General features: G+C 35.3%; 1 protein-coding gene across 4 annotated transcripts in view; it reads left to right on the top strand.

Annotated features, from left to right (window-relative positions):
• The first annotated feature begins 319 nt into the window (after nt 1–319).
• Nucleotides 320–13965, top strand: part of xylb (xylulokinase homolog (H. influenzae)) — a 118138-nt gene continuing 104492 nt past the window's right edge. Inside the window, exons 1-11 of one of the 4 annotated variants that reach the window (XM_069191227.1) lie at nt 320–616; nt 1383–1465; nt 1865–1934; nt 2387–2467; nt 2583–2669; nt 5029–5157; nt 6633–6698; nt 6944–7016; nt 7969–8087; nt 10990–11071; nt 13896–13936. In XM_069191227.1, the coding sequence (XP_069047328.1) occupies nt 563–616; nt 1383–1465; nt 1865–1934; nt 2387–2467; nt 2583–2669; nt 5029–5157; nt 6633–6698; nt 6944–7016; nt 7969–8087; nt 10990–11071; nt 13896–13936 (885 nt within the window). In that variant the 5' untranslated portion in view covers nt 320–562. The remainder of the gene's footprint in view (nt 617–1382; nt 1466–1864; nt 1935–2386; nt 2468–2582; nt 2670–5028; nt 5158–6632; nt 6699–6943; nt 7017–7968; nt 8088–10989; nt 11072–13895; nt 13937–13965) is intronic. The other 3 variants (XM_015354099.2, XM_015354098.2, XM_069191226.1) reach the window with 3 other exon arrangements.

Raw genomic sequence — 13965 nt, 5'->3', positions numbered from 1 at the left:
AAACTAACAAGTCTGAAATAATAGAAAAAATTAAACACTTTTTGTATTATGTATTAAAATATAATGTTAATCTTCACCTTGTTACTGAATTATTATTGGACACTGGAATACTGCGTCTGACCTTTGAACAGATAATCCTACCGCTCATTCCGGTCAGTGTTAAACATTGACGGAAAACTATGAGACTGAGTTTTTATTTGATTAGAATTCAGTACTTTAAATTTGCCATACTCTTTAATAATAATCCAAACACGAGAGTAGCTCTTGAAGTTTGAACTGCACAATTAAAATCTTTGCCTTCTTCAGTCATTTAATCGTGAAGTATTGCCACCTAGAAAGAACGTGTGAAAGGAGTCTTAAGACAGTCATAATTAAAAAGAATACTTTCTTAACGTTTCCGTTCTTGAGTGGTTACATTGTCAGCTCGCATTCTCAGAGGCTCGTTAAAATTTGTACCTAGCACAGCCAAGAAATACGCTGGTGGCGGCTCCTTTAATTTTTAACTTTTCCTGGGTCGTCATGATGACATAGGCTTCACTGTGTTCAACCCCACCGCTGAAATATGGCTCCAGCTTCTGGTTGTTGTTACCTAGGGTTTGATTTCAGTACCCAGCAGGTAAGGCCTTTTTTATTGCGTAACATGTTGCACATAAATGTCTTCTTTTATTTCCACGTTAACACACTCGGAACCGTACAGTACGTTGCTGTACTGTTGTCATACTCGGAAAGAACTAGTCAGGATGTTTTTGCACGTGATCTGTTATGATAGACAGTCTGCGAAAATTCAAAAAGTTCTGCAGCTCAGATGAAGTAGATTTCTGATGTAATGAGGTGTTGAATCTCCGAAAATTATTTATTTTGAACCGGAGACCTCAATTCTGATTGTCAATTATATTATTTTTTGTTACTCCGTAGGGACAGAAACTACAGTATTGATTTCTACTGTAGTTCTGGGCTGTTTTGCAAGATTTTAATAAACACACTCTAGTGCATAAATCCTTGCAGTGATAATTATTGCAATTTAATGTCTTAAAACTATGGTACATAGTCTAGATACCTTACTGTGCTTTGCTCCTTAAAGGTTTAGCAAAACACTTTTCAAGTACCGAAATATTGATTTGTATATGGAAGGTCAACTTTTAATTACACTTGTTGCACACGGCTCTGCATTGTAATGCTTTTTTATTGATCCGAAGTCGATTAAACTGTATCAATGACACCACGACCTTACCCCTTTAAAATATCTGACAACATATAGTATCCTTTTATAGTTTATTTCCTGTGTAATTGAGTGACTATTTCCGTGTTTTAGCATGACAGTTAACAATAAAAACCGCATTTTAGTTTGTGGGCGATTATTTTCATTATTAATATCATTGTAGCTAAAAGTGATTGCTGTTGATGAACATCTGGACGTCGTTTATCAAGACAGTGTGCAGTTTGACAATGAGATTCCTGAATACAGGTAAATAGTGAACTGTCACTAGTACAGACCAACATTGATTTATTCCTTATACATTATATCTAAAAAAAGCCATCACCACTTATGCATTATTGCTTCAAGCCCATAAAATTGTTATTAGTTTGTGTGATCATCTGTAACTCTGATAAAAGTAAGCTTATGTCATTTTAAGTGGTGCTCAATTTCTGTGTTTTAATAAAAATATAAAAGCTTTATGACTTTAAACCACACAATGAGTATTCTGCAAATACTTTACACAGATTAGATTTTAATCAAAGATGTAAAAATGTATAAATACAGTTTTACCCTGCAGCTACAGGTATTTTTGGTAGTACAAATCTACACTTGATCGCGGACACAGATATTTATTTAAATATACAGAGCCCTGTTTTTCTCACACAGGACCCAAGGTGGGGTTCATTTCCACAGTGACAGATTAACTGTTACTTCTCCAGTGCTGATGTGGGTTAAGGTAAGAAACACTGTGAATAACTTGCTGCAGAAAGTAATCTCCATTGTCACTGTCCCATCCAAGAAAGTACATTAATTGCAATGCATGCAAAATGTTGGGATTTGTATTTGGATTTGTCTGTTTTCCTTTTTTGTTATTCAATATTTTTGTCATCTAAATAAGTATAAAAATAAAGCTACATCATGCTACAGCTTTTTAATAAAATAATCCAAAACCTGCAAAGGGCTGAAGCAAAAAGAAAATTGATTGGTTTGGTGGTGCCTGAGTTTTGGATGGTGGAACAGTAATACATGGTATTATTATTTCATTCCAATAAAATTGCCAATTTATTTAAGTGTGTATACTGATATTCTAGGTGCAAATAAATTTCTTTTACATAAATTATTACTGAAATTATTCAAGCTATAACAGACCATTAACACTTTCACTTCTATTTGTGCCATGAATTCTAGGCGGTAGATAACATTCTTGAAAAGATGAAGATTTCTGGTTTTGAGTTCACTCGTGTAAAAGCCTTATCAGGAAGTGGACAGGTACGTTCTATTGTAAATTCATACGCTGCGGCAGACAACCTGTAAAAAAATGCTCACTTTTTCATGTTAAAATGTATGAGGTGATTCTTCTGCTATTTTTGTGTTTTTTCTATAGCAACATGGTAGCATATATTGGAAAAAAGGTGCCAAGACGGTCCTCCAGAACCTTGCACATGATAAGCCTTTGCATGAGCAGATGAAGGTAAAGATTCTGTGTTGCTTTTTTAATTGAGTGCTGTCTTAGGTAATAGTCTTAATTAATTTTATTATTTGGCTCATGAAAGGACACATAGATAATGATGTTTCTTCCCAGCATTTGACAGGCGAAATACCATATGGTGGGTGTTATTGATTTGAGAGTGCAATTTTCATGTACATGTGATTTTTTCTGTGAGGAAATCAATGCAGAGCAACAGCATTTAATTTGTCAATAATATACATTTTGACATTTTTGGTTTTCTTTTTAGGAATTTTAAACATGATGACTTTATTTTGTTTGTAATATCCAATTTTAATTTAAACAATTATTGCTGCATTATTGATGTAATCCAAGAGATTAGGAGCCTTAAAGACAATATACATGCTTCCACTGATTAGGTACGTCAACAAGACTTCTTCTTTTCACACTGTGGAACCATTGACACAAATAGCACCAGTTTCATTGGAGACAGAGGACAGACCCTTAATGAACATGTCCTGCAGATGCCTGTCTTACTATGAATTGTGGTTGCACTGTACGTCACTGATTTATTAGCTGACTTCTGCTTTGACCGATAGTCTTCTGCCCTGTCCATAGCTTACTGATTTTATGGCCTAAATTCCACCTCAGAATCTTATGTTATAAAGTTCACACATTATTTTAAAGTGAAACAAAAACAAAATACAAAGATGTCCTTCACCTTAAACTGTGGAGTTGTTGTAATGTAATGTAGTATATTTTTGACTTGACAGCAGACAGAATTTATTGGTCTTTATTTATACATTGTGAAATAGAAATGCCTTTTAATTTTTTAAGCTATTAATAGAAATAACATTTCACACCATCATATTTTCTCTACTAGTGTGTGATACACTTTCAGGTTCATAATGCAGTTCTCTGTGTTTTAATTTACTGGAAAAGTTATTAAACTGAGTAAATGTCTTGGAAATACCAGCTTTCAGTCTTTCTGTTTTATTCATACGCTCCTTAGTAGAAAAATGAATAAAGTACATAGACCCTTGTTAAAGAAAAAAAAACTTTCTTCTGGAGTATAATTTAATTAGAATTTTTTCCCCAAATTTCTAACTGTATTAGTCTCCACAGCATGAGAAGAAGTCACAACTGGAAAATCAGGTTTTCCTATAATCCTTTTGTTTTGTGTGTCAATGCTTTTATTTAATAAGAAGTGCTACAGGATCTAGATTCCGGCTTCCAGTTTCATTTCTACCTTTTCTAATGGAATCCAAATAAGATTAAAAACAGATGTTTGGACAGTAGAATACTAATCCTGTCAAACACTTTTTTCAATTTAAAGCTTATTGTTCGTAGCCCTTTGTTTTTCTTCTAAAGTCTGTTTGAAGAATATTGAAGTATAGAATATTTTAGGGGCTGCACACCACCAGAAACATTCTAACTCAGGGATTGCAAATGTCTTTCTCCTTTACTTGTAGAAAATTCAGATGTGTATTATATCACTTTATTAACCCTATGCAATTTCTTGCATTAGGAGTTTTTCTTTTTGCATACCCCAGCTTGCTCTCCATGAGACACACAGACACAGAGATAGGGAGAGAGCCTGGGGTCAGAGCACAGGGTCTGCCATTGTACAGCGCCCCTGGAGCAGCTGGGGTTAAGGGCCTTGCTCAGGGGTCCAACGGAGTAGGATTCCTCTGCCGGCCGTGGGATTTTAACCGGCTTGGAAGGCAGCTATGCTCACCACTATACCACAGTTAAGAACTTTAGAACTGTTCTATTATATAATATAATTATATATTTTTATAAAATTGATCATGTTATAATATTCAATGTACATTTAACTTATAATTACATTTTTATAATGTAATATTATAAATGAACAGTAAGGTAAAGAAAGGTAAGGCAAAAATCAGGCTGAAGTACTGGGACCAAATCTTTAAAATTGTCCTGTGTAAGATTTTTGAGATATAGGTTTTCTGCTTAACACTGGGAATGGAGATCTTGGCAAATTTGACAAAGATGTTTAGTTCGTGTTATCCCAGTTTCTGTGTCAAATCTGAGCTTCTAATCTGGATAACTCTGTCAGCTTCTTTCGGGAGTTAGGGCACCTTCAAGAAAATATCCTCATCTCTGTCCACATAAAATACACCTGTGATAATCAAAACTGAATGGAGACACCACAAATTTGCAGCTCTAAATCCACAGCTTTCAACGTATGAGTATTTAGCTGTATCTATGTATAGGATTGTATGTGCCTTTCATTTTGTATTAATTTTCCTAAATTATGTAAATAAAATTGGCAAGCTATCACATACGGTACAGTTTAATGGGCTTTTTGGGGAGAGGTAAAAATATGAATTCACAGAGTCTTTCCTGTGTTCCACAGGACAGTTTTGCGGTGCAGGATAGCCCAGTGTGGATGGATTCCAGCACTACGGAACAATGCCAGCTCCTGGAGCAAGCTGTAGGAGGAGCCCAGCACCTGGCTGACATCACTGGCTCTCGTGCTTATGAGGTGAGGTAGATCACTGTCCCTTGTAGTCATGATGTTTTGAAGTAGTAATAAATGTCTGTTATATATTGTATACTACCTAATCCACATATTCAGAGCAAGAAAAATGAAGAGCAGTAGATAGTTAATATGATAGAAAAAGGGAAAAGTTATTATAAGCATTTAAACCCTTTGCTGTGGGAAACCTAAAATAATTTAGGTACACAGAATTGCCTTGATGATCCAAACATTTAGCTGAGTGGCCTCTGTTTGTGTTCAACAATAATGTTTGTCGTAACTTCAGAATAAAAATGACGGTCTCTTTGAGGGTCTCTGTGACCAGGTGGTGAATTTCAGGCAAAGACTCAACTATGAAGACCGAAAAAGTTTTCCAAGCAAGTGAGGGGTAAAGTAATTAAAAAGTGTACAAACAATATTAAGTTCTCGGAAAATCCCTTACCCAAAATGAGTTGTGGCTGTAATTCCTTCCAGAGGTGCTTTGACCAAATGTCGAGTTTGTGGGTCTAAATAATTCTGCAACATGTATATTTACCATCTTTTCTTCAGTTTTGGCTGACATTTACTGAATCTTATCTTGCTCTTAGAAGTCTTCAGTCGGAGCATTTACGAAGAGTGGTCTTATTTGCACTGTTCTCTTAGAATATACACAGCACACCAGATAACACCACACAATGTACACAGTACATTATAAAACAGTAAATGATTAATAGTGACAGTATGTACAAACAGACAGTAAACAAACAGAACAATAAATACGTGGTAGGAGCAAAAATAAAGAACATAAATGAGAGAACTACATGTGAGATGTCACCATGGAATAACGCCATCCCGATCTAGATCAAGGCACTGTACTTCCTTGTTATTTTTGAATATTTGTCTCCTCAGAGGTTGAGCAATATAATGCTAAGTTACACAAATTTGCATATATTTTCAAATTCAAGTTATATTGCTTGATTAGTGTAATAGAGAAAGGGAAAAGGACTGAGAATATTTGAGGAAGTAGAATGCACAACAGAGCATTTTGATTGTAGAGACTGAACAATGGCACCATATATGAAATGTTGATTTTTTTTCTGTCTTATTTTTATGCTGGAATTATATTCTACTGTCTACTTGTCCTTCTTGTGTTTCTATATGTTGCTTAAGATGACCTGAATTGGGATCGGATCATTGACTTAGAATGCTTTAGTTGGAGAACTTAAGTCTTTCAATTTCTGTTTCATAGTATTGTAACGGTGTATACAGTACCTGTAATGGAAGTAAAATGTACTTTTAAAGAAATGGTTTGGATTTAAGATTTTTGTGGTTTTGCAATAATATGAATCCTAAACGTGAAGTGATGAATGTATTTTTTCACAGCACATCTGGTTTTACAGAAATTGTTTAATCGACATACTGTACATAAGCACATTTTTCACTGACTTTTTGAACGTCATTGTTGCTTATCTTGAGTAATATGCAAAAACTTACATTTTTAGAGATTCACTGGAAATCAGATAGCCAAGATTTGCAAGACAAAACCTGAAGCATACAAGGAAACAGAGGTATTTTTTTAAGCCAAAGTCCCTTTCTATTTCTTTTTTGATCTAGCACTTGATTAATTTGACTTCGTGATGATGCTGATACTAAAGCAAATACCTGGAGACCCGGAGCTACACCCAGTGCAATATAGTTTTCTCAGGAAATGCAACACAAAGACAATGAGAACTGGGTTTTATTGTGTTGTTTCATACACTTTAATACAAGTCATACCCATATCTTGACACTTTTTCTGAAAATTATGTTACAGAGAATTTCACTGGTCAGTAGCTTTGCTGCCTCTGTCTTCCTTGGTGACTATGCTCCAATAGATTACAGTGATGGTAAGTGCTCAGACCTTTTGTAGTGGGAACAGTAAAAGTTTATACAATACATATTGGCAATTAGGGCTCTAGGGAGTCACTGCTAAACTGAATTACTTCTTCCTTCTCTTTCAAAATATGTTGTGTTCTAGCTTTTGCACAGCTGATTTGTTGTACACTCTGTTCATGTATTTTTTTCCTAAGACATGGGCTGTTTATTAACAGTCATTGTGTTTGTTTAAATAGGTCAGATGATTGTACATTGGTTTTCTGTTATCCGGTAAAAAACAGTAGTTTAAACTTGGCTATATTAGCTTGATATTAAATATACTGTATGTTATCATGGTTAAAATGAAATTCTTTTTATTGCCCTTTGATGGTTATTTGACATATAATTTTGGATGAGGTGTTAAACCACGGTCCCGACTAACTGATCATTAATAAATTCAAGGCTCTGTTCTTCAGAGTGGGAGTGTTAACTCTAGTTAATTCCTCACTAAATTCCTCTTTGGACTTGCACAATCTATCCTCCTTCAATTTCCCCTTTAATTCAAAAGTAATATCACTTTACCTGAGCATATTCTTAGCATCATGAATAATTATTTTGTCACATATCACCTTTCATTTAAAATCATTTCAAGGTGCTGTGCAATAAAATGATTAAACAAAAGAGACAAGTCTAAACCCATTCAAAAAGTAAATTAAACACAATTTAACACTACAGTATAAAACTGCGTCTTAGGCTATGACAGTGCTGTCTGACTTTCCAGATCTGATATTGGCTAAGAGATCATAATGACAACAAAATCACAAATATAACTGTAATCTTTTCAGCTACATTCAGTCTCCACAATCAATGAATAGGAGCTTTCCATATAACATGGCTTGATAAAGTATTCCCCAATCTTTAGGTTTCTCGTAATTATTTCTATAAGTGTATTAGTAGCAGTTCTGTGCTTCACACTGTTCACAGGATCAGGGATGAATTTGATGGACATCTTTACAAAAGAGTGGGCACCACAATGCTTGAGGGCCACAGCAACCCAGCTGAAGGAAAAATTGGGCTCTCCAGTTCCTTCCTCAACAGTTCTGGTATGTTTTTAAAATATTTTTCTTACAGGAGTAATGAGAAGATGAAATTGGGTGGAAGGGACCATTAAAAATTATTACCACTGAACTAATTAGTTCAACTTACTAATGTAGACATTTACAATTGCTCTAAAATGCAGTACATATTTTACTGAGAAGGTTAACATCTGGAGGGAAAAGCATTCCCAGGGACTTTTCTGGGAACTCTGTAGAATATTAGAGAATATATATAGAATACAATATGGGCATTTTTTATAGAATTGTCTATAACTTCTTCACAAGCAGTCACCTTCACAAGCTGTTCTTGTGAAAGATGAAAAGTCGCATTGTATTTAAGATATTTTATTGGAAAATGTTTAATTGTTCTATTAAAAATGGTGTAGATTTATCTTAAAAATGTGATTTGCTTATGGAGTTGTAATACAAACTTAATATTTCCGGTTGTATGTTAATGTCCTGTAACTATAAAACTTGAATCATGAGTAAGGGATGAGCAACTAGCTTAAGTTGAAATGTTCCCAGATATTGACAGATGATCATGGCCATCACTCCACAATAAAAATGAAAGTCAAATAAACAACATAACAGAGAAGGCTCAAGCCATACCATTTAAGTCATTCATAAATAAAAAATTGATTGTGTAACAGAGGGGATCAGTAGAGGCCTAATCATGTGATTTTAATTAATATAGTATTTTAATACCCTTTTGAGTTTAATGCCCATTTGAACCCTGTTCCCTCATTAACAGTTGTATTCTGCTGAAAAAGGGCTATGAAGCCTGTTGGATTTTGTCCTTCAATGATCTCAGATATGCCTGTGCTGATAAGTTTCTTATCTTCTGAAATAATTACAGTATAGATATTCTACTGGATTTTCTTATCATTACGTTTTCCTTTATTTTTCAAGTATATTCAGCAACATAAAGTGCCATACCGTTGTGAAGCTTTTACTAGACTAAATATAATTTTCTTTGCTCTTTGTAGACTGTGCATAGTTTTTTTTCTGATAGTTTGATTACATTTCTATCAGTAGTTGATAGCATACAGATTTAACTATGCCTATTCGTACTGCCTGATAAAATGTGTCTTAGCTGCATGTACAGTATAAGACAGTGACATTCATCAAGGTGTGTTTTTCTGATTACAGTGCACTTTTTCTGATTACAGTGCACTGTGTGTCTTGATATACAGTAGCTGTAACTGTAACATGAGATATCATTTAAATTAATGATCATGTATAATGATCATGCACTTTCTGAAAACAGTATCTATAAAATCAATGCAGCTTTTATTCATCTGCTAGATGTAAATCTGCAGTTCTCCATTTAGTATTTTTGTATAGGGATCACCATAGCTTTCAAAGCACCAAGATAATAAATAGATGCCAAGACTCACTTTAATTTAAAAAAATAGTATTCAGATTTTACAATTTTCATACTCCTTCCTAGGTGGTTTTATGATCTTCATTGTACAACCATGATGTAGAGACATCATTCACAAAGAGGTATACACTCCTGTATGAAGTTGTCAGCATAGTGTGAATTTCACCCATCATTGGGAGAACTGTGATGTGCTCCTAATATCATCACTGGTGCGGTCAATGACAAGTAATCAGCAGTGAAAAGTAAGACTAAGTAAGAAAGACAGGTTTATGGAGAAGAAGAGTCCATAATATGTTATGTTACGACAAACAGCATTCTGTTGGCATCTAAATGAGATTTAAATACAACAATGCAAAGACATTTTATTTACACAGATTCATAGCTTTAGAACGAACATCTTCATGATTGAAATGACAGGTTAACATGCAATTATAAACTTTAAACTGTGTATTTTTTCATACTGTATCTGCGGGGTATGTTGTGTTCCTCACCTGACCTTGGACCCACTCTTCTAAAGTACTGTATATGATTTTTGTGGCTAGTATTGTCTCACAAAGTGGCTGGTAGTCAGATACTGGAGGTGTGTGTTAATAACTGGAACATGGAATTCTGATTAGTACATATGGCAGACAGAGCAGGCAGTCTTAGCTGGTCATTTTCCTGTTCTCATTGTGCCACAGGCAGAATTCAGAAAATGGTCTAAATGGAAGTTTTAGAAATTGGAAGGAGTAATCAGTATTCACTTTCAAGATAATCCAAATTTCCTAAATGTCATTGTATTTTAGTTCTGCCCTTAACTCATCAGTAATATAACTGGCAGAATTATTTTTCAGTTATGAGTAAATTTTATAATTAGCCAGTACTTGGCTTTCTTAGAATGGCTTGATTGACATTTTCAGGCCTCAAGCTGAAAACCTGGAAAGCAGGTCACACACATTTGCCTGCGAATTTCACAGGGCATTACTCATCATTTCTGTAACTGAAACTGCAACACCGTTTTGTAACTGAAATTCAATTACAGTTTGAGAATTATGCCCTTGGGGACTGGCACTTTTGCTCAGTGTTGCCGAAAAAAAAATGCCAAACATGTGCTTAGTGATCTTGGAATGTGGGAAGGTTGTAGGGATGTCTGCTCAGAAAAATAAAATGAACTGTGAGTATTGCCATGTCAGAGACAATGTTGCATAGCATTGGTGCCACCCAGTGGCACAGCTGCAACCTGCTTGCACAGTTAACAGTAATTGTAGCTAACAGTTTGTTAGATTTCAGTAGAATATATCACATTTCCCTGTACAGTGACTCCCACGAATGATAACACTGGCCCTGGTAAGTTCCTGCTAAGTTATTTTTTACTATATTTAAGTAAACCTTTTTTAGTCATACATCTTTTAAAATGTCATAAGACAGAATGTACGCTAGTTTTATGCTGCAATTCAGATTATGTTGATTACACCATAGTGCCTGTTCTATTAGTTTAGTGTCTAAGTTGGTCTTGATGTTTTTTCTTTTTTTATTTTAAATTAGGGTTCCGTGTCTCCATACTTTGTCCGGCGCTATGGGTTCTCACCAGACTGTAGAGTTGTAGCATTCACAGGTGACAATCCAGGTGAGATTCTAGTGATCCAGTTGTGGTTTCTTCCATGGAACTCCTTCCTCCTCTTTCTGTCTCTATCAACACTAGATCACTAGGTGGTAAGAGCACTCCATGCTGATGGTAATTCCATGAGCACTGAGAGAAGTAATGACATATTCCAGAACATGTTTGATTGTATTTGTGGGTGCTTAGACAAGTAGCCTTCCAGGTAAATTCAGAAGACAAGTTACCTTCCAGGTAAATTCAATTTACAATTGACTGCTTTTTTATTATGTCAAACCTGTAATGTAACATCTGGGAACTGCTGTACAAAACACCTTCTTGAAACAGTTTCAAGCTACATGAACAACAGCACACAATGAAATGCAGAAACAATCAGAGTTTATACTTAATATGACAGAATAGTACCTAGTTTGGGCCTAACAGAAATCTGTATCAGTATCCCTTGTCTGAACCTTGCATGTGCAGAGCGACTCCTTCCCACTTTGCCTGTGTGATGAAGATTGTCACTTGCACGTTCACATATTCATCAGCTTCATGTCCTCAAACTCAGTTCTTTCTGTTGGGGCAACTGGTTTTCCAAGCTCATATATTAATTACTTGATTGCATTAAATATACTGTTATCCTTTCATCTTCATCTTCTGACTGCTTCATCTAGTTCCATGTTGTAGTGGAGCTGGAGCTCATACTAGAAAGTGATTGGCGCAAGGAATGACACACTTTGGACTGGATGCTGGAGTCCATCACAGGGTGGACACACAGATACCAACACGGACAAGCACACACTCACTCCAGGGCCAATTTTTCCCAGAAGTCAGTTAACCTGCCAAGATGTTTTGGGATTGTGGGAAGACCCGGAGCAACCGGGGGAAACCCATGTAAACACAGTGAGAACCTACAAATTCCATGCAGATGGAACCCCAGGTCTGGAACTGAACCCAGGATCCCGTACTGAAAGGCAAAAATGCTAAACACTGTGCCAACATGCCTCTCTATTTTCCTTGTGTACAATATAATAATCAAAATGACCAGAAATCGAATTCCTTTGTCTTTATTGTTTTTAATATTAATCTTAAGCAGAATTTAAAGAAAACATTTTTTTTTTATTTCTAGAAAAAGCTACAAAAACATTGACAGTGTTTATATTGCTTTATTGTGTTTATAGACTTTTTATTCAGTGACATAGTGATACAGTTAATTTAACAGTTACCAGTATTTATATTACTAACTACATAATTACCTGTTGATCATATTTAATCTAACAGTTGCCTAATTTTTTCAGTGAATGACATCTTCAAAATTTGTTTTGCAACTTTGACTTCAACTTATCTCTGTTAAATAGCATATATTCCAGCACAGCATAAATACAATCTGAATAAAAGAATATTTCCTACGGAATTTGGATGCATGAGTGTCAAGTGCATCAGTATTTTTGCAATCGATAACAAAGAGATGTGAAACGCAATACAAAACTCAAGTGAGTTTTTATGCTAGTTCTTCACAAATTCAATAGCAATTTATTTGTGTAGGTGAGGAAGTGAAGGCTTCCTAATCATGTTAGAAATAACTAAATCTTAAAAGTGTTCATTGCTATTTGAATGCTGAAGGGCAATGTTTATTAATACAAATGAAGCATAGTAAATCAAGTAGATCCATCCATTCATTTTCTAACAGCTTCATCCAATTCAGGGCTGCATGGGGAATCAAGTACATGCTCATGCCTTTTCATTATACTTCTTGTCTAGCATCTGATAAAAAGTTAGCAGTAAGTGAAGTACATTACTCTAGAGCTTAGGAAAATTAAACTCAATTAAGTCTTTCTCATGGTGGCATGGTGGCACAGTTGTTAACATTTATTTATTTATGTTATTCAATAACGAGTCACGCGGGGTGGGGAGGGCATTGGAGCCTCCCGGCCAGCAATGGGAGCAAGGCAGGACACACCCTGGACAGGATGCCAGTCCATCACATGGAGACAGACACACACACACCGCTACACTTCCCACAAAACAATCAACCTGCCAATATGTTTTTGACCGTGGGAGGACACCAGAACACCTGGAGAAAAACCCATGTGAACATGGGGTAGCACCTCAAGAAGAGAACCCGGGGAATCCAGTGCTGTGAGGCAGCAATGCTAACTGTGCCAAATGAACTACCCACTTGAAGAACCTCTGATACCCAATTTACTTATTTTGATTTAGCTAGAAATAAAGGCTTGAGTAGAAGCCCTTAGTTCATGGTTAAATCGGTATTTTGTTCTTCTAAAAGTTATCATTTATTGCTTTTGAGTAAAGGGTCTAAAACAAAAAATATGAATTTTCCCAAAGAAATGTCAGTTGACCTATTTTACTATTGAAGTGCTTTTCAAATTTTCTTTTTGGCTTTAGATGACAAACTCGGGGAAAATTCCTGAATTAAACTTATTCTTCTTTGCTCTTTCGTTCCTGCCAAAGAACGGGTAACATATGTATCACCCTTGAAACCTGACTGAATGTTTTGTCTAGTCAACAAGAAAGCAGGATGACAAAAATGATTAAATATGTAAAAGTGCACTTGTCCCAGTAAAACAAAATTAAAGCTGGAATTTAAAGGTATGTATATATTGTTTAAAGTCACAGGATTAAATAATTTATTTTGATTTGCATCCAGTCTTTAGCTTTTTTTTGTGTGATGCTTACTGTAGTTCTATCAAAATAAAATAATGAAGTAAATGAACATATCAATCTTGAGTATTCAGTGATATAATAGACAGTTTTTCTACAGTAGCTGGAGAGTATCTAATGCCATACAAATGTATTGAGTGTTAAATCAGTACTGGTTCTTATTCCTCAGGGTCCTTGGCAGGAATGAGACTCAAGGAGGGAGACATTGCAGTAAGTATCCATGATTTTCCTACCCTGGA

Source organism: Lepisosteus oculatus, chromosome 6 (assembly GCF_040954835.1).
Source record: "Lepisosteus oculatus isolate fLepOcu1 chromosome 6, fLepOcu1.hap2, whole genome shotgun sequence".
NCBI classification, from domain to species: Eukaryota; Metazoa; Chordata; class Actinopteri; order Semionotiformes; family Lepisosteidae; genus Lepisosteus; species Lepisosteus oculatus.
The sequence above is the reverse complement of the archived record's forward strand: the minus strand, read 5'-3'. Positions and strand labels throughout refer to the sequence as shown.